Genomic DNA, 22,005 nt, shown 5'->3' with positions numbered 1-22,005 from the left:
GGAAGGAAGAGGGCTGTCATGGATGACGTCCTGCCCAGAAAAATGACGTGTTGAAATGAGACTCTCTGGAGAAGAAGGGGGCTTGTTCACTTTCTTTCTGTAGTCAATGACAGGAGGAAGTATACATGTGAGCTGAGAAGATCATGGGTTTGTTTGGCCTGAGTTATTTTGAACATGCTGAATTGGAGGTACCTTTGAGAGGTAACAGTGAAGAGGCCAGGCAGACACTTAGCATAGTCCCTTTTTTAAAAAAAAGATTTTTTTATTTATGCATACAAAAACTGGGGTACAGGCCAGAGGTGTGGGGGTGAGAAGATTCACCAGAGACAGAGTGGGGAACAGAACAGGTAGACTGACTGAAATACACTACTGGAGGGAGCAGAGGGTGAGACAGGAGAGGTCTGCTGTGCCATGTAGGTAGCTCCCTGGCTGGGAATCCAACTCATGAACTCATGCAGCAGTGGCTGCGGATAGCTTCATAGTGCTGTGTCTTAAACCCTGGGCCACCAGGGAGGGCCCTAAGCATAGTCCCTTTAACACTATGATGCAATGGTGTTGCTGAGTCTTGGATACTTTATATGTTTTCTCTAATGCACACTTCCATGTATGTTCGTTTGTATCTGTGAATATATGCATGTGTGCTCTGCAGGTGTCACAGGGATGTGATGCATGTTTTACACAGATGCCACAAAGATGCCACTTGGCCAGGGAGAACAGATGTGTCCCTCCCCACTGCCCATCACGCATGCATTGAGAATTAATCATGCACTTTTTTAAAAAAAATCATAACTACAGAGCAGAGCAGACGTAACGTCTATAAAAGGGCACCCTTACAGATAATACAGTGAGTGAATGCCTAGCATTATCTAATTATTTGTGCTGGTATTTGCCACATGTACTTACAAATAATCCTCTGCCGTATCTGGGTCTGTTGGGATAGACAATGATGGATTTCTGATCCACTTTGCGTAGAAACCAGAGTGGCAGCTTCTTTTCTAAGCTGGTATGAAGTTCCACCTAAAGTGTATTTTGGATTTATTGATAGGAAACATTAGTTTGCAATTGGAATGATGACTCTGCATGGAAGGACTCAGAACAACAGAATGAGGCCTCTGTCGTGGTCTGTGTGGAAGAAAAGACAGTCCAGGCACTTGGGGTGGCTAACACTACAAAAGGGCACCCCTGGGAAGCTGAGGACAGCAGGACTGAATGCCCTTGCGGGAGAGGTGGGGAAAGCCGTGAGATAGACAACTATACATCTCAGGGCGTTTCATCAATTGTTCATGACACTCAGGTGTCAAATGGTTTACCCATAAGCTATCGTAAGTATAATTTCTGTTTCCAGAGATGCAATCTTTTGTCTCATTTAACATTTTTACCTTGAGTTTAGATTTAGGTTAATTCTTAGAGTATCAACTTTCTGTTTGTACTTGCCATATTTATCTTTGACACTTTTTAAAAAACTTTGTACCTGTGTTTATCTACATTTATTGTAATTACTACATAAATGAGATCTTGATTTCTAATCTAAGACTGCATGCTCTTAGCTACATGGGCATTGAAGATATTTCTATTTCCAAATGATGAGATGCCAAGACTTCCCTTCCCTGTGCCACTTTCTAAAATCATAGCCCCACAACCCCCTTCCCTTTATAGCATACCTTCTGGCTTGCTGGCTATTTTTATGGCACTTTGTCACTTTGTATGTTAGTTCCAGTTTCAAGAAAAGCTTTGTTTTCTTGTACTGTATTAATGGCACCAATTAGGTGTTTTCTGTGAGTTTTTATAATAAATAATGTTTAGGGTTCCTTTTTCCCTTAGGTCTTTAGTCAAGATTACTTTCCCCTTGCCATATACATTTTTCAGAGATCGTGTTACTCTTACTTATACTTACTTGATTGAAAATTTTTTATTCAAGCAGTGTTTGCCAGCAGATAAGGCACATGGTTTGTCTTAACCTCATTCATTCTCTACATAGTAGCTTCCAGGTTTCCTCTCTCAAATATGGCAAGCAAAGACTCCAGTCCAAAGTTGGGGGGTGGGCCTGGAGGAACCGACTGGGTCGCAGTTCCTCTGGGCTAAGGAGCTTCTTCACCTCCTCTAACGGGGGATTTCCATGTAGACGAGTAAAATGTACCCCATGAGTTTCCTCTCATAATTTGGAGCACATATATAAATGTTCATACAGTTCTTACAGCTGCCTGCCCATGCTGAAAAGACGGAATAATGACGTCAAACAGCATCAAGTCCCCCAAAATACAATGCCTGTCCTCAGGACCCCAATGATTGTCACTTTAATGAGCACATCTCCTGCATGTGCTATCCCAGGGACTTACTGTCCTCACTTGGTTTGAGATGATTTTGTCAGCAGAACAAAGTTCTCTGTAGGGTGCAGAGCTGCCTGTCCCCACCTGCTCCTGCTTCTGTGGTGGGCTCAGACTTAGGCTGGAAGTCTGATGCAGAGGGTCATGCATGGATTAGAGCATCATAATGGAGGTAGAGAGTTGCTTGAAAAAAACTCCGGGGTAATAGGAGAATGCTTTTTTGGGTTTTCTAGCCATGATACCCTTGATACAAAACAAGGATGGAAAACACAGGTATTTACTTTGCCTACTTCCTTCATAAGGCTTTGTGCTGCTTTGTTTCAGGAAACATAATAAATCCAGCAGAGATCATGCTTTTCTAATCAACTGTGCTGACAGTGCCATTTAACCGGCTTCCCCAGCCATGTCTACTGTTTATATATATATTTTTGTTTATTTTCCCTGGTATTTTAAGAGTTATCAATTGTGCAGGACTGCTGACACGCCAGCCAGGATGTTGCTACATCCCTTCTCCCCCTCATCCACCTACCTGGAGTCTTACACTTCATCATGATTATGGTAATAGCCAGAGCTTCCTTCCTCTAGTGTTTTTCCCACCAAGCCAAGATGAAATAGATCGTCTTAAACACCACATTCATTTTGTTCCCATTCTTTAGAAGGACTGATAACAACTTTCCACTCACTAACCAAGTAACTTGAGGCACTTTCCATTTATCACAATTCCTTTCAAAGTTAAGGTCTTTCTGGGCTCACTGTTCTGAGACAAAGCCTCCCAGCATCTGCATCAGCCTTAATACCCTCCAGTGAGACTCCTTCCAGGCAAGGGGAGTCCTGTCACACCTGTTAGCCATTTCCCTTTGTTCTGCCTTCATTTTTTTGCTCTGTGATTCTGCGTTTCTCCTTTCTGCAGTGGCCTCATGGCCCATATAAATCCCATCTCTCAATGTGCAGTTCATAGCCAACACTTCCATTTAGCATTCCCTCAAATATTTTTTCATTTATTTTCTGTGCCTGATATTTTAGCAATTTAATTCATATATTTTATTCTTTAATGTTCCAAGCTGCCTGTGTAATACCTAGTCTGGTTATAGAGTACAGAATTTGAGAATGATTCTAAGTTGATATTTGATACATTATGCTCTTTAAGAGAGTTTGTTTATGGAACTCAAAGATAACATTCCTTTAATTTCTCTGGGCTTGAATGCTACGTGGTACTATACCTTGCATATGCCATGCAGTAAAAACATATGCTTTAAATATATGCTAATGTATAATGGAAGAAAGCAGTGTGGCAAAGAACAATCAAGGGAAGAATAAAGAGAGTTATATCTTAGCATGAATTTTTCTTTCTCTTCAATTGACCTAAGTTTCTGAACAAGTACATACCACTGGTCATCAGATAATCCTGAAGCATGAAATATTCCTATTCAAATTTGAAATCTAAAGACAATGTAAACAAGAGCACAGAATTTGTTTTGTGTTGTTTACCAGGAAACAAATTCACAAGATTCAACAGTCAAGGACCTATCCAAAACTGTTTCACAAATTTTACATCAAATTATCTAGAAAAATGAAAGGGATGTCACAAAGGAATAAAAGCTCACAGATACAACCAACACTTCAGTCTAACAACGCTGTGGGGACCTTGTAACTCTGTGCTCAGCATGTTAAGAGCTCTGTCCAGCAGTTGGGCTGTGACAAGAGAGAATACCTCTTACCTGTGATGTTCTTGGTCCAGCTGCTACCTACCTTGTCACCATATTTGACATAAAATGAGGCGGTTTCTCAATAACTCCATTGACATTGTTCTAGGGCTTTTTTTTTTTTTTTTTGATTCTCTGATACAGCAGGGAGCACAGAGAATACACACAGTGCACAGTATAGTTCTTCTCTGTACAATATTCTCAGAAATCAGTTATTCTTCTGTGTGAATAATTACCATGCCAATTTCAATAAGTTTTAAATAAATATAATACTGACCTGCATAGCAATCCTCTTCAGTGATGCATGTTTCTGGACCTCAGCAATGTCACCAACTGCCAAACCAATCTGAGTTCCAACACATCAATGACACACTGAATGAGTTTAATGGCTCATCTGAAAATGAACTAAGGCCTCTCTGGCCACAGTAGGAGGAGTGGGCACATAATTTATTTAGTGACCTCAAAACACTCTGCTTGCACACCTTACAGAACAGTGCAAAGCTGTATATTCTTTTGTCACAGTGATAGTCCCAGCGGTAGGTCTTAATGTTATTGGTGAAAACTGAAGACACACAAATTAATCTGAAATTCACCTTAATTTAAAATAATAATATGTCATTTGGGAGGACAGGGGTGATGTGATATCACATGCAGCTGGTGTAGCCAAGCAATATGGTTGCTAACCACAGATGTTTAGCATATGATATAAATGAGAATAAGTGGACAATATGGAAAAGTTAAAACATTAAACAGAAGGAACAAAGAAATTCATACCTCACATGTTTGGCAGGAAAGGTACAGTTGATCCCTAGCCTGACCTAATGTAACACATACCATTCATCTTTACTTCCTTATTCTGCTTTGTGGTTCTTCATAGAAAGTGTCACCCCCATGGAATTACATTACATATTTATTTGTTTACTGCTTAACTTCCTGACCAGTCTTTAATCTAAAGACTGGGTGTCAGTCTTTTTTGTTCACCTCTCTTTACCAAAACCAGGAACCTTTGTTTCTGGAACCTAGTAGATTCGTGATAAGTGTTTGCTAAGTGAATGCATCTTTGCATCCCCTGCGTTTTACACTCTGCCTAATATATCCCAGGCACATAATGAAAGTGGAATGAGTGAATTTTTATAGTAGTGCCTTTTTTTTTTCTCATGGAGGGAGGTTAAGCATTATTATTAATTATCCCAAGTGATCAAAAAATAGAAAATATAAGAATAAACTACTTACAAGTAAATTCATGAGGACAATTGGGACAAACATTGTGAAGGTAATAAGTTGTGCAAAGGACAAAACTGGATATACCAGTTCATTTCTCAAAAATGGCTCTAGGAAAGCATCACGATAATTGGTATCTCCTAGCATCATGGTGAAGGTCTGGATTATAGAAAGCAATGGAGAGCTGAAAGCATCCTGATTAAAAAAAGAGAGTAAAGTATAAATGAAATGAGAAATGTTGTAATGAAGAACTCTTTCCTAGAAAGTAAAATGATAAAAATCATATTTAAAAATTTTTTTAAGTCATGGACCGAGTTTCTGGAAATACAACCACAAGAACTACTAATAAATTGCTAGTGAAGTCATTGCTAAGATTTTTCTGTATGTATAACAAATCATCATGCATTATACATGAACCTTCTGACCATAGAAAAAAATCATTTAGTAAGACTATACTTTTCCTGCAATAAAAGTCATATGAATGCTATGATTATCAGATAAAAATATTCACATACTATTCTGTTATTAATTTTTAGGCCAGTTAGATTTAAAATAAATATATATTCAATTTCAATATTTGAAGTAACAAAATCAATTACCCATGCAAGTGACTCACCTGTAAATTCAGGAGCACATAGAAGCTGAGTCCATATGCCAAAAAAAGGAAGACAAACACTACTGTAGACCTCAACATAGTTTTCATAATGACCTCCAACATAACAATGAAAATTCCACAATTTTCAAATCTGGGAAAATTTTAGAAATTAAAATATTTATACATTTTTCTGATCAAATTACATTTCATTCAATGTCAGTATTTGTGACACACTAGGCACTTGATTTCACAGATGAGACCATAAATGACAGCTACTTTCAAAAAGGAGACATGAGAATTCAGGAATAGCCAAGTTTCATTTTGAAACTGTTCATTGACCTTCTATTTTATTTTCTTCTTCTTTTTCTTTCTCATTAATATTATCTTTGTGTTCTCACTTGACCACTGCACATTACTTCAACCAAAGTGAGAGAAAATTCATAGCTTTCCATTATCAAAGGTCATGCTATCACATGTCTAATGAAGGAATTAGAGAGAGGAGTTATGCTTTGCATTCAGTGGGGGCTGATTCAATGAGCTCATGTCACCAAAGCCACCTACAGAGACGCACATATGATTTACATTTGCCATCCTCAAAGCCTCCCTTGGTTTCCATTTTCTCTTTTAGCAATTTATACTGTGAAATATTTGGGGGAACTGTTGGGTGTGGCAGTTAGCTTGTACATTTCCTTGAGCAAAGACAACTTGTTCAAAGGGAAAGTCACAAGTTTTAAAAGCTTGAAGGAACTGCAGAGGTGTCAGAACTAGTTTCCATTTTTGGCTAGTAACTAGCTAGGGTCACTGATCATGTCAAAGCCAAGGGAGCAGCAGTGCTGGGACCTGTCTTAAAGGCTACTGTTGTCCGGACCACTGCTCTCCTCCCACACCCTGTTCTTTGTAAGGAGCTAGGCTCAATCCCTAACACTGAGCTCATGACACACTAATGCTGATAATATGGTAAAAAAGCATAATATCTGGGGTTGAGAAGACTTTGGTAAAATGCGTACATCTTATCTTCTGAAATCTTGAGCAAGTTAACTAAATGCTTCAGCTTATTTTATACACCATGATTAATAACATTTACTTCTTTTTATAAAGATTATCCAAAATCACATATTTATCTCAATAATATAGTAACTGTAAAAGGTAAGGGAGCTTTGTCCTTTTAACTCCTCTAGAATTAGATTCTTTATGCTTACTTTTTCTCTTATACTACTATGATTTCCTATATTTATCACTTCTCTTTGTTTTAATTTAAAGTAAATGCACAGTAATAATACCATTGTTAATACCATTTATTTCTCCCTACATTTGTCTAGACCAGTGGTTTTCAACCTGCAGTGATTTTGCCACCCAGAAGATATTTGGAAATATATGGAGACTTTTTTTGTTGTTACAGCCAATGAGGAAGACACTACTAGTATCTGATTGGTAGAGGTCAGGGATGCATCTAAAATGTTACAGGCTAGGAGCCTCTCTGGTGGTGCAAGGAGTTAAGCTCAGCATTGTGAAGCTATCCACAGCCTCTGCATCATGAGTTCGATCGCTGGCCAGGGAGCTACCCACATGGCGCAGCAGACCTCTCCTGTCTCGCCCGCTGCTCCCCTCAGCAGTATATTTCAGTCAATCCACTTGTTCTGCTCCCCACTCTGTCTCTAGTGAATCCTCTCACCCTCCCCACCTCTGGCCTGTACTCCAGTTTTTGTATGCATATATAAATAAATCTTAAAAAAATAAAAAATAAAATGTTAAAGGCTAGTCCTTGTAAGTGTATAGTGTTTATAACATTTTATTTGATATTAAAAAAGCCTAATAGATGTAGAAATCACTTAAGCTGGTTTTACCTCTGAAGATACAATAAGAAGTTCATCCAATAGAAGAATATAGAAATTGCTCCACACTGCCACTGCATGTAAGCTGGTAAACCAATGAACAAGGGTGCCACAAAAATGATGCTTGTTGTATAGATGATCCATTCAACTGCGTTGTTAATATCCAAAAAGTAATTCCTTTTCTGGGGTTGAAAAGAATGAGAATTACCACATTAGCGACAGAGACCCAGCACCCTATAGGTGGGGAAACATAGCTAGTAATAACAGTTTTCTGGCATTGTAGCTGTAAAGAAGTTTAGGACTAAAGAACCAGCTGGTGCCACTCTGAACTGAACTCAGAACCCTAAGTATCGATGGGTTTTGGAGATGACCTGGCATGTGGGGAATCTGATGCCTAAAGAAGCATTATAAGCTTGTAGGCTTTCCCCAAGGAGAATACTCCATGTTAAGGAAACTGAGGGGCTACAAGTTGACTTAGTAGACTATCGGGGGTAAAGGGAGCAGACACAAATTGTTCTGCACATGTAACTCTTCACTCCCCCAAAACTTAACAATTAATAACATTCTGTTGACTGGAAGCCTTACTATTAATAGCCAATATGAGTTTCATATGCTACATGTATTATATACTATATTTTATAATAAAGTAAGCTAGAGAAAAGAAAATATTAAGGAAGAGAAAATACATTTACAATACTGTACTGTATTTATAGATTCCATAAATTAATGTGTGCAAGAAAATCCATATATAAGTCCATATAAGTCCACCCATACAATTCAACCTCATGCTATTCAACGGTCAGATGTAATTCCTTTCTGCCTATACAAGGACATGCAACGTGCATCTCCCAAGATACAAATGAACTAAAATTGCTTTTAAGGAAGTTTTGAGACCCATGCTAAGACTTCATTACCAAAATATTTGGTGTCATTTAATATTCTTAAGAATTTTATGCTTTGACATCAAATTTCCTGTAGAGAATATGACTTAAATACCAATAAGATAATTGGGGGACTGATTTGATAGAGATATCATTTAACTTTATAGTTCAACTTCTAAAATAATTATCTTAAGAAATTAAAAATAATGATAACAGATTAAATAATATCCTCTAAGCCATTTAAGGTGCAATGGAATAATTCAGTCAAACCTTCAGAATGGTAATAATTTGTTGAAAGTGTATATTCAGAATGTATAATATCAAGCAAAAGCAAAAAATTGTAAGTATCAACATTCTTTAATGCAAATATCCATATGCTTATATTATGTCATAAAGTAAATTTTTATATAAAATGAGCTTTGTATAAAAGATACATAACTTACAAAAAACAGCATTCACAAAATATACACCCCAAAATCAATAATAAAGGCATTTAAACCTCCACATGAGAAAGATTGGTGCCATTTATCAACCAAAGCAAGACCTACAGATAATTTTACATAATTCTTGGGTCAACCTGAACATGGCTCATCCATTTTAAAAAGTAGAGTATAAAGTAAAAATTATGCTACAAAAATTTCACAAATTTTATTGAACTTTGAAATTTTATCCAATACAGCAAAATACTTCTGTTAGAAAAGAAAATCAAGAAAAGCCTCCTTTGAAATGGAGTCTTAGATCAACATTATAAACATTTACATTCAAAATGATTTAATGAAAAAATCTATCATGTTAAAATGTTAAACTAATATAAGAAAAATAACCCCAGAAAATTCATTCCTGAGTTCATTTTCAGCCAGTAAAACTGATATGGCTGAAATATGGACCATCTTTACTTTAGTCACACCAAACTAGCACTATTCAGTTCAGAGACCTTATATAATATCATTTGATTTCCTAATTTTGAACATTTTATGCTTGCTATTCCCAATCTATATATTGTTCAAGGTATGTGATTTTATTCTGACATACATTATTTTAGTAATATGTTAGCAATTAATTTATATTCTGGATTGTTAAAAATATTATAATCTTAGCAATATAAAATGCATCGTGTACCTGTTGAAATATTTGAACCACTTCTTTGCAATATCCAAATATGCTGGCAAGGAAAACGAATATCATACACACTTTTATAAGATATGAATTCTGAAACAAAAAAAAAGTAAGACAAGCACTTATGAGGATTATAAATTAAAACATTTTAGTTTCATAATTTCTACTAAGTATTTTTTGTTTTGCTTCATTTCTATGTATTGTCTATTGTTTACTTTAAACAGAAAATTACTGTTACCAATCTAACAATGACACATACTCATTTCAGTGTCCTTAACATTTATATCACTCCCCTGTTCCCACTAAGTATCATTTGCTTCTCTCCACAATCCCTAGCAGTTAGAAATCTGCTTTCTTGTATACCTATTTTAAAGTTTAAACTTCAGCAATCAAACTACTATCTCACAGTGTCAGTTTCTTTTAAATTAGTTTCAAACTCATTTATGGGTTTCTTTATTTATATTCCCTCTCATTCCACAAAAGATTTTAGAAGAAATTGCTACCATAAATGTACGTTTTAGGCTATTTATAGTAATTAAAGTCTTGATACTTTAGACTTACTATGGGGTTAGTATTCCTAAAGAAAAAACCACACCTTTGGTCATCCTGTATTTTTAAAAGTTGAAATATAAAAACCAATTGAAAATACCGTTGTGTCTAAAATTTCTGAATGATCGCTTGTTTCGTTGATGATTCCAGTTGAGTTGAAAGCCATACCTGGCTTTATACTGATAACAAGAAAGGTCATAGGCAAGAGACCAAGACAGTAAAATCCTAGGTTCATAATATGGGCTCTAAATCCATAAGCCAACCTACAAAAAGTAAGCAAACCATAACTGAGTCATTTCAACCAAAACAATTCACATACATGTGGGAAAAGAAATTATAATCACTTAAAAAAATTTTTGCAGTGAATTCATAGAGCTTAGAACCAAGAATACCTTCAAATTCACCTTTTTCATTTTAAGAAAAGGAATCTCAATTTCCATGCAAGTCATGACTTACTTAAAATATCTCACCAATTAATGGAAGAGAAGAAACTTTAGCTCTTACCTTCCTTCATGTATGATTTAGTGACACTCCCCCATTTTCATTAATGTTTCATTAATGTTATTTAATGAATGTTAAATTTCATTATTGTTAAACATAAACAACAGCATTTTTAGATACCAAAAATTTGCCATTGGCATTTCTTTTCAAAGTGTAAAACATTAAAATATTAGAATCTAAAGCATTAAAGTACATTAAATACACATAAAAACATAACTTTTAAAGTCTTTTAATAAATTCAATGGGGATATCATTAAAAGGAAATATGACTTAATACCCACCATTTCATAAGTAAATATTCTTTACACACAGGATGGTTGAGAAGCTCTATGCGGTTATGATGTACCATTACCTGAGAAATAAGAAAAGATCAGTAAAAATGCAATCATATTTTTAAGTTGTTGAGTATAAGCTAAGATTTCCTGCTTAACTTGACAATTCAACTTATAAATTAATTTTGATATATACAAATAATACTTAAGAAAATTTGAAAACTCCAAAATTATATCAAGAATATATATACATATATTTAGGGCCTCCCCGGTGGCGCAGCGGTTGAGCGCTGGGTTGTGAAGCTGCCCAAAGCCTCTGCAGCGCCAGTTCAATCCCCGGCTGCTCCCCGGCCACCGGAGGAGGGTCCCACATGGCGTGCAGACCTCTCCTGCCGCCCGCTGCTCCCCTCAGCAGTGTACTTTGGTCCTTCTGCCTGCTCTGCTCCCCGCTCTGGCTCTGGTGAATTCTCTTACCCTCCACACCCTCCAGCACTTCTGACTGTACCCAGTGCTTGTATAAATAAATAAAAAATAAAAAATCTTAAAAAAAAATATATATATATATATATTAAAAACACAAACTAGAGAGAACCATTTATACAAGCTTTTGATTCAGTTTGTCTCTTTCTGTTTCTCACTAATTGAGAAAGTTTTTCAATCTTACAAGAAAGGAAAGGACATTAATAATAAATAAACAAGAACTTACTTATTTTTTGAAGACACTAAAGCTTATCTTCCTAGAAAGATTTTAAACTGTAGAATTCACATGATAGTGGTTAGATTAGTCTATCAATTCTAAGTGCCCATGAATTAATGGTAACTACTAGCATCTATTTTAAAATTAATTATTCAAGAGATACACAGAGGGAGTGATGACAACATGGTGGGACAGGAACCCCCAAATCCTTCTTCCCCCAGAGAAACAGATATAGGGAAACATCAACTTAACAATTCATAGACCAACTTCTTTTGTGAAAAATCCAGAAACCAGTTAAATCAACCTGCAGTTAAGAAGAACCTCATCAAGCACAGCAAGGAAATTCTAATTTTTGGGGGAAATGCCCAAGTAACCCCCTTCTTTCTGACTTACTTGAATGTAAGCACTGACAGGTCCAACTAGATATTCAGACTTCTTTGCACAGAAATTTACTATGCCAGGCTAGCTGCCCCTCGAGGAGGGTGTCTCATAATTTAGGCTGGGTTTGCTATCTGTGGTGTCTCATAATTTAGGCTGGGTTTGCTATCTGTTAAAACATTAATCAATCATGCTGACAGTTATCCACTGAGTGCAGTTGTTCATTCAAATGAACTACTAAAAATTATACTAAGTGTATTTTATAGAGAGTCTATTTCTTTTTAGCAGCTACAAAGATTTTATGTTCTCCTATTCTCATTCTGGTGGTGGCAACAATAAACTTTGATAGAAATTTAAATTATTCTTTTTAAAACCCACATGCAGGGACTCCCTGGTGGCACAGGCGTTTGAGCACAGCACTGTAAAGCTGTCCACAGCCTCTGCAGCACGGGTTCTATCCTTGCCGGCCAGTGAGAATCCCACACGGCGCAGCAGACCTCTCCTGCTGCCCACTGCTCCCCTCAGCAGTGTATTCCGTCAATCTGCCTGTTCTGTTCCCCACTCTGTCTCTGGTGAATCCTCTCACCCTCCCACACATCTGGCCTGTACCCCAGTTCTTGTATAAATAAATAAATCTCTTTAAAAAAAGAGATTTTTTAAAGATATACCCACATGCATACACAAAAATTCTCTGAAGTGCAAATGTCCTTGTAGTTGCTTTTAGTCACTTGGTCATTGAGTCTGAATTATAATAACAATTGCAAAACCTGAAGACTCCAACAGAGTTAAAAAGGTTTTGTGTCCCTGATACTTCAAGTACTCAGTAAGCCCTTGGTATCATGATCTGAGCAAAAGCTCCCATGCAGAGAAATGAATTCATTTAAGGCAAATGAAAATGCCTAATTGATTGAGACCAGTACTGTACAACAGATACTTTCTGCAATGATAGAATTCTTCTGTATCTGTGCTGTTCAATATGAGAGCCAAGAGCCTTGACATGTAAATGAAGAAGTAAATTTTGATTTTTTTTTCAAAAGACTGCTTTTATGGCTGTACCAGTAGACTGAACCATGATTTGGATGGCATGGTAACATCAATACAATACCCATCACAGGAGCGAATAAACCAAGGTGTCTGAAATGGCTTTACAGTGATGTGATGCCTAAATCAGTTAGGGAAACAACTGCTCATGAACTGCTTTCTCATTTCTTGTTCCTCACAAACTCTTCTCCTTTCCTGATGGAGGCCTTTGACTCAGAAATGGCCTCTGCTGTCATCTTCTCTTCAAAGGGGGAGACTTTTCTGATGCCAAGTTTCTTCTCCAAGCTCCTACTCCCCAGCAGCAGTGGTGTGGAGAAATAGGTAGAGTCTGTGTCTTGGAACTTCACAAACATTGCACAACTCCTTCATTTCTGTTCATTGCATCCACAAGGAAGAAGACAAATCAGGCCAAGGATAGGGTAGCAGAGCCTGCCCCAGCTTTGCCTTGACCATGTCCATGCCAACCTCCTAGATCTGTCCTGTGAGGCTGTCAGCTGGTCCTGGGGGAGGTCCATCTTGGAAGTGCACTGAGAGATCAGGGATGATGGGCTGCCCAGCATGGCTGCCAGGAATATCGTTTTCAAACCCTTCAGTTCTGCAACAAAAATGTTGTCTCTGACAATGCCCAGAGTTGTCACCACAAAGATTTTATTGGAGTTGTATACTCTATGTTTCTTGAAAACGTCTGCTGTGATTGGGATAGTGGAGTTAACTGAATTTGCAAAGATGCTGATCCTGGCCTCCAAATTAAGGCAAGAAACTCCAGGGCCCCTCAGGACTCCAAGGCTCCATCAATTAAGACCACAGTGATCAAGAGTATGGAACTTTCAATGGGACCAAATTATAACAATTGTAGAAAATGATTGCTTTCTTTACTAAAAAACGAAGACTTGAGACACATGAAAGACACAGATATAAAACTATAAACCTAGAATTCTCTCAAGGTCCCTTTCCCTTTCTGGAAATACTTAGTAAAACATTACAGAACCAGTGTAGAAACTACCCAGATAATGAAAACATTAGACTTACGTTGAGGGTTGTAAGAGGTTCATATGTAATATCCTGTGGAGATGTTACTTTTTTGGTGAATTCTAATGGACATTGAAGATATGTAAAATTATATTCGATCTGTAGAAGATATAATTTGAAAAAATTACCACCTAGTATAGCCCCCAAAGTCATTGTTGACAAATCAAATGCACAAGGTATAATTCAGCTGAAAATTAAGTAATTCAAATAAAGTTGAGTCATTTCACCTGGAGAAAAAAAAGTAAGATATTGCATATTTAAGATGTAGATATCCTAGAAGGCTGCTATTTGATTGTTTTATACCTCATAGTCACAACGAAAAGACGACTTCTTAAAAGATCACTTAAATCTTTTAGAACTACATTCTAAATATATATAAGTAATATAAATATTAGATACAGATGTTAAATAGTAGAAATAACCCTAAATAACCCTAAATAATGTTATTATAAATAATTGAAATTATAGGGGAAAACTGAGAATCTAAGGGAAAAATTATCTTGCCTATAGCTAATATAATAATATGGAAAATGAAGACAATGATTACCACTTTGGATGATCATGGAATGCCAGAAAATCTTCTGCTAATCTTTAAAGAATTATAGTAAAAGAAACTTCAATTTATAATGCTAAAAGTGACTTACATAGTAGTCTCGACAGGACTTGTCTTCTGTGGAGGGCAGCATACAAAAATCTAAAAGTACCTTTGAAAGAGAGAAGCCAGCTAAGATACTGGGCAGGAAATTAGAGAGGATTGGATCCCATTTCTAATATCACTCCTGAGATGTGCCCTTCCCCTTCCTTTGCTTCTTGCACTTCAAAAATAAACTAGTCTTCTAGGAACAAAGTTTAAAATAGATAGTGTCACAACTACTACAGCATGCCTCAGAAATACCAAATGACTCAGAAAAATGTACTTGAGAATGAAAGTGCATTTATTAAGATTTGGTAAGGAATATCCCATTATTTTTGCCCAAGGTTTGATGTCTTTCTGGCTTTCTTGAGAATATACAGATTATTAAGGATTACTTTGCACATCATCTTATAGTGATAACTTATTGTCCCTAATCAAGACCTTGCAGAGGAGTTTCCATGGTCAAGATCGTGTCTTCTGTATTCTATAAGAGTACTGTGCTGCTTCTGTATCTTTTTGCTACCAAAGTAATTGTCCAGGGTGAGGAATAGGATAGTGGGGGATAGATGTTAAAATGATAAATAGTTGAAGACATTATAGATGTTTAATAAATGCAGCTAACACTTAGGGGTTAATAGAGTTGCCCCTAGGGTGTGTGAGCACAAAATTTTGTTGGGTTCCTTTGATATGAACATTTGAGTCATCCCTATAAAATAATAAGTCATTATAGAAAACTAACTAGAAAATAATTACTGGCAAAAATGAAGAAAAATAAACCAATTACATAGCACAGTTGTCATAATTCTAATTAACATTATGTTGCAATTTCTTCAATTACTTTCTATGATTTTCACATGTGAGAATTCCATATATGTATGTGTATATATATGTATATACACACACACACTAATATTAAGAATGCTGGTTAGAAAACATTTCATAAATTAATCTGTCTGTACCTCTGATCATTAGAACAGATTGCAACAACAGGAATTACTGAGTAAGAAAATGTGAGAGATCATTTTCAATCCCAATATTTATGTGCTCTTTGATGGGATTAATAAACCTAAAATGTTAATCTACTTTGGACAGGCTGCAATGTCCATTAGACATCATATAGAAAGACTGTCCATGAAACAGTCACACATACTTAGTGCTTTTGAATAAATCAAAAACAGTAAGTGGTAGTGGTTCTAAAAAAACGTCATTGAGCAGTATAAAAATAGCAGGGTGTGTAATATGCGCCAACCACTATCCTGAACACTTTATATATATTTACTTCTAATATTTGTAACTACATTGTGAGATCAGTATCAGCATAACAGCTTTAGAGATTTAGGAAATAAAGCTTAGAGAGGCAAAGTGATTCACCTAAAGCAGCACAGCAAGAGGCAAAGCTGGCACTAAATTCAAGAGCCACTGTCTCCTGATCTGGTCCTCTATCCCCACGTCACTATGTCTCACGGACTTCTATTGTATTTGGATATATTTTTTCCTTCAAATGACATTTGAAGCCATTTGTCTTTTCTTCTTCATTCCATGTCTGATGAATCCCAAGTCTTTTTGACGTGTACTTTAACAATCATGTTCTCAACAGTTCATGCATGTTTGTCATTGCATGAGCATCCTGTCAGTGCTGGGGTATGTTTAATCTAGTATAGGCTTACATTTGGAGGCCCACAGAGACCAGATAGGAACAACGGGCCCCTGAATGGTGTGAATGGTAGGGGCACCAATCTCCCACACAATGTAAAATCTGTATACAACTTCTGACTACCCCAAAACTCAATTACTCATAGCTTTCTGTTGACTGAAAGTCTTACCAACTAAGATAAATAGTCGATTAACACATACATTTTGTATGTTATAAGTATTGTGTACTATATTCTTAGACTAAAATTTTAGAATTTTGTTCTCTAGAATAAAGTTCTAGAGAAAAAATTATTAGGAAAAGGAAAAACATTTACAGTACTACACTGTATCAATAGAGCAAGTTTGCAAGAACTGTTTACAAATAAATCTGCATATAAGTGGACCTGCACTGTCCACTTATATGTCCAAGTGGACCTGTGCATGAGATAACTGTAGTGTGAATGAACTGTAGAACTATCTTCCTATCAAAAGGAATGAAACTGTACAAGAAATTTCTGACAATACATGGCAAACAACATGGCAGCAGAGCCAAATGCAAAAAAGGAAGAGGTAGATGGTCTCAAATGGGAGTGTGCTGGCCAGCTAAGGAGGCAGCTGCTACTGGGCCCAGTGATCCGGTCTTGAAAAGCAGACCCAGTAAAGGTCAGCTTCTGGTTTTTATAGGAAGGCAGGTATCTGGATCCTTAAGGGAAGTATTCTGGTTTTAACTGTTAGAAACTAATACAATTTTATAGATTTATTTATTTTTATTTAATTTATTTTTTACATCATTTTTCATTTTTGCACAATATATACATGTTCATTTTGGTTATCATCCCCATGTAATTCCCATTAAAACAATAATGGGGAGGGAGTTCAATGCACTATGGTAGAGGATGATATGAGTGCTATGGTGGTGGATGGGGTGTGGTAACATACATCTGAACAGGTGTGAGCCTATTCCTCTGTATTATATACAGGGTTAGTCATATACCTCAATAAAAAAAAAACATGCATGCCAAAAGTACAAATATTTATATCTATAAATCTATATTTATATATATGATTTATTTGGCCAGCAACAACAAACCACTGGTGGTCTCTGCTCTAGGCTTGGATGGCTTGAGTAAAAATTCTGTTTAATACATTTTCCTATTCTGTACCTAAAACAAGCAGGATTTTTTAATCCAAGTATATTCTTATTAAATATTTGTTAATTAATCAACTTCCTTATGGCCTATGAAAAACTAGAAACTTAATATAAAGGTGAACATTTCTATTATTTAGGTTGTGGTCATAATAATAAATCCTCACATTATATTATATGCCAAGTATAGACCCAGAAAGAATTTTGTTTTGAAAACTTACTTTCATGCATTCAGGGAGGTATTCTACCATTTCCATGACTGGACATTTATTGCTTGAAGAATGATGACTAAAAACCTCTAAACATTCTTGCCATCTGCAAAACATCATAATGAGAGATAAACAAATCTTGATCCTTCTGTTCTGTATACCAACAAAGCTACCAGTTGAAACTCAAGATTGAATCTTATCAGAAAATGAATTGGTTCTAAAACTGATAACCAGTTTGAGAGTCTCTGTTGACAGGAGAGTATAGGATAAGTTCATGTAGGGCTGCACAGTTTACTTGATAATGACTCTTTTGTCCAACACGACACATTCCTGAACTCTGTGAGTCTCACAAATGTGCTATGAAGCTGTTATGTGCCTTGATTTAGAAATGGAAACTAAAGATCAGAGATTAAGCAACATATCTATTATCTCTCCAAGAGTTCACTAAAAATATTATGTAAGTAATGACTTTTAAAGCATATTGAGATATATTATTTTTCTCCTGTTTCTTCCTAGGTTGGGAATAATCACTGATGCCAGAGTACACTAAAAGATAGTAGGCAGGAAAATACCATACCTTTTATTCTTGATGGCCGAAAGAACCACCTCCTTCCTCTTATTGTGAATTGCAACATGCAAAAAGGAGGCCTGCTGCTTGTTCAGGACAATGTCAGCATCATAGCTCAGAAGAAGGGCAACAGCTTTGGCATGGCCTTCCCGTGCAGCAAAGTGCAATGCAGTGTTCTTTTAGAGAAAACAGAACATGAAAAATCCAGTGACAGTGGCTAATTGTCCTTTTGGTTATTTTATTGCATTGGTTCATTGCTGAACTACTTAAGAGAAATTATTAACAAAATTATCTAATACCAAAATACATAAAGTTTAAGACAGGTGTTCAAACACACGCTTTAAACATGGCGTGCATAGGTTTGAGGTGTAAGGATGGCTGTGTGGGTGTATGTGAATTCTGGGTATTTTATTTTACTTTGTTTTTGTGGTTGGTTGATTCCACAAGGACAAAGGACAAGTATTCAGGGTAAGAATGTTGGAATGAATGCACATGAAAATAATTCTGGGAGATATTTATCTTCTAGTAGAGCAGTAGTTTTAATATTTGGGATTTTCATAGGCTTGTAAAATTTTTAAAAATCAAAGAGTGTTGTAAGATACCCAGCCTTTAGTATTGTCACATGAAGATATTGGAAAAGCTTCTACCCCCATTATTTCATGAAAGAGCCTACATTTCAATACTAGTTCTCAAAAAAGGAAGGAGCCCATCCCGCCAAATAAAGGATACTCCTTTAAATAGAGTACATTTAGTTTTATGAAAAGTTACTCCTGTCCTCTTTATTTTTCTCAGTTCACCAGGGAGAGTGAAAAATTTAGCATCTATCCACATGGGCCTGTCAATCGGCCTCTGGGAGATTTAGAGCCTGAAGAGTGCAATGCAACCCCACCTCTTAACAAACTCCTAATTCTGTTTCCCTGTTACTCTTCCCACATTCTAAGGGTCTGCATATTAAGAATCCAAGGAAAAGTTAGAAACAGGGCAAGGAAGAGCAAAAGGGTGGCTAAGAAGAAGGCTTTCTTGGAATTGGGACTTTTTTTTTTTAAGATTTATGTTATTTATACAAGAGCCGGGGTACAGGCTAGATGCACGGGAGGGTGAGAGGATTCACCAGAGACAGAGCGGGGAACAGAACAGGCAGACTGACGAAATACACTGCTGAGGGGAGCAGGAGGCGAGACAGGAGAGGTCTGCTCGCCATGTGGGTTGCTCTGAGGCCGGCAGGGATCGAACTGGCATTGCGGAGGCTGTGGACAGCTTCACAGTGCTGCGCTCAACTGCCTGCACCACCAGGGAGGCCCTGGGCAGTTTTTTTTAATGCCAAGATTTGGGGTAGGTATGAGGACATAGTACATACCCCTTCTTCATCTAGTCGATCTGTACACTTCAAATTGGTGTCAAGGATGACCTTCATGGTTTGGGTGTACCCACCCAAGGAAGCATGATGCAAAGCGGTCCAGCCATTGTGGTCACTGTTAAAGAGTTAAGAAAAGATGTGGGTGTTCGCGTTACAGATGAAACGTGGGCAGGTTCTCACTTGGCCCATTAATCTGAATGGTGGATGGAGCACAAGACAAAAAAAAAAAAAGGCTATCTGAGTCCTAGCAACTAAATATTTGTTACATATTTATACCAAATGAGCTAATTTTAAAGCTCATGTCTTATGTGATCTAACTACAAAATGACTCACACATTTTTTTCTTTAATTTAGCTGATTAAAATGTAAAAGTATATAATTATATTATCAAACCCTGGGGAATGGGTGAAATTAGAATTTGCATGTCTGTGTCAGACAAGTTTTTTTCTCCAGGTGCAAATGTAATTATACACACTTTTAAACCTCTTTTTATTATTTCATTGAACACTGTATTGAAACATTTCCATGATGGCAGTATTAGTCTTCACGGCCCAAAGTTATTGTGCCTGCTACTGTTGTCATTATTAATAATAACAAATGACAATACAAGGCTATAAGATACTTAGAATATTGTCTCTTATTCTTCTAAGAGTTCAGGTTTGAAAAGGTGAGTTTTCTCTTGTTCTCTTGAAGATGCTAATTTAATCCCTTTGGAAAAATCCCTTTTTGGAAAACAAAAAATAGCTGCAACACAATTTAACCTCACTTCTAGTGAGCAACTGCTTTAGATCACAAGTTAGATATCACACAAAGTTAGATATCATAATTTAAAATAAAATAGAAAACAGCCTGAAAATCACAAATTAAAGAGAATTTATAAAAAAAGCTATATAAATATAATTAAGTCCTCACCTGAGAAACAATGCACCCTTTTTCAGAAGAAGCTGAACTACTTTATCATGCCCATTTTTTGCTGCCAGGTGGAGAGGAGTCATTCCATTAAGGTCACCTTCATTCAAAAGCCTCGTATCGCTTATGTCTTGTAGGAGCCTCTGACAAGTATTGATACGCCCATAACTTGAAAACATTAAGATTCATCAGGCAAAATTAGTGAAATCACAATGTAAATATACCCTAGAAACGTGTCTGCAAAAATGAGGCTACGGGGCAGAGTGGGGGAAGAGTCCTCGAGGAGTGAAGCAAACAGGGAGAGGGCCCAGTGGACTATGATGAATTACTGGTGCTTTGGTGGTGGGTGGGTTATGGTAACATACAGCTCAAGAGGTGCAAAACTATATCCCAAATCATATGCAATGTTGTAAACCAACATTACCTCAATAACAAATAGTATTTAATTTAAAAAAATTAGGTTTCAAATTTTCAAAGCACCTATTAAATAGAGAGAAACAGGCCTGCTGATAGAACACATAAACGGATCCTTACCTGGCTGCAAAGTGTAGGGGTGATTTCTTATCTTTGCTTTTGGAATGAATAGACACATTAAAGTCAAGTAGGTTATTTACAGAGACAGGTACCCCCTGTCTACATGCATAATGTAGAGGAGTACACCCATCAACATCTTCATCCATTACCAGTTCTTTAATATGTTGCATCTAGAGAAAAAAAATATTCTAAATATAATTCTGCTGTGAAGCTATTAAGCTAACAGTTTTCAAACTATTCTTCAAGATTATATATTTCAGTAAGGATTAATATCTATACCTTGAGGGCAAAAATGTGTATAAACTAATAAGCACTAGGGTAAAGTAAATCTGGGTAATGGTGCAGGCTGTCTTTCCACACTGTATGCTACAATATTAAAGGTTCTGAGAACTCCTGAAGTGGTAAATGTACTTTACATCTTTAACCCAACATTTTCCAAATTTATCTGATCATAGACCACCCTCTCAACCTCCCCTTCCCTTCCCTCCCTGAGTAACACTTAAGAACTTAATGCTAATGGATTCTGTTAAGAAATGATATATATAACATTTGGGTTATCTTTTATATGTATATTACATAAAAATGAATACAAATGTGTTATTTAGTCCAACCAATTTACAGACATGTTTATTTTTTAAATATTCAATTGTATGTATGCATTTGATTCTTTATTAAAGACATTGCTAATATAAAAGCTTACTTATAAAAATATGAACTTCATATATACACCTAACATAGATACACCTAACAATCCCTCAATAAGAATTAATTCCTGAATATAAATACGGAGATAATGTTTTTAACCTGTCAACACGTTGAGTCATTGATGATGGAGTATTGCTAATTCACTCACATACTTGCTTTTTCCATTTATAT

At 36.4% G+C, this 22,005-nt stretch overlaps 1 protein-coding gene across 3 annotated transcripts in view; it reads right to left on the bottom strand.

Moving 5' to 3' along the window:
• TRPA1 (transient receptor potential cation channel subfamily A member 1) overlaps positions 1 to 22,005 on the bottom strand; it is a 45,381-nt gene that overhangs the window by 2,802 nt on the left and 20,574 nt on the right. For all 3 annotated transcript variants that reach the window (XM_037505429.1, XM_037505437.1, XM_054692189.1), the window contains 15 exons: positions 21,130 to 21,299; positions 20,599 to 20,763; positions 19,687 to 19,801; positions 18,339 to 18,505; positions 17,774 to 17,867; positions 14,784 to 14,843; positions 14,140 to 14,238; positions 11,004 to 11,074; positions 10,322 to 10,484; positions 9,676 to 9,765; positions 7,688 to 7,857; positions 5,865 to 5,994; positions 5,261 to 5,443; positions 4,305 to 4,373; positions 904 to 1,017 (listed from right to left, as the gene is read on the bottom strand). In XM_037505429.1, coding sequence (XP_037361326.1) covers positions 904 to 1,017; positions 4,305 to 4,373; positions 5,261 to 5,443; positions 5,865 to 5,994; positions 7,688 to 7,857; positions 9,676 to 9,765; positions 10,322 to 10,484; positions 11,004 to 11,074; positions 14,140 to 14,238; positions 14,784 to 14,843; positions 17,774 to 17,867; positions 18,339 to 18,505; positions 19,687 to 19,801; positions 20,599 to 20,763; positions 21,130 to 21,299 — 1,860 coding nt within the window. The remainder of the gene's footprint in view (positions 1 to 903; positions 1,018 to 4,304; positions 4,374 to 5,260; positions 5,444 to 5,864; positions 5,995 to 7,687; positions 7,858 to 9,675; positions 9,766 to 10,321; positions 10,485 to 11,003; positions 11,075 to 14,139; positions 14,239 to 14,783; positions 14,844 to 17,773; positions 17,868 to 18,338; positions 18,506 to 19,686; positions 19,802 to 20,598; positions 20,764 to 21,129; positions 21,300 to 22,005) is intronic.

Source organism: Talpa occidentalis, unplaced genomic scaffold, assembly GCF_014898055.3.
Source record: "Talpa occidentalis isolate TD23 unplaced genomic scaffold, MPIMG_talOcc4v2.1, whole genome shotgun sequence".
Lineage (NCBI taxonomy): Eukaryota > Metazoa > Chordata > Mammalia > Eulipotyphla > Talpidae > Talpa > Talpa occidentalis.
This window is presented reverse-complemented; position numbering and strand designations above follow the sequence as displayed.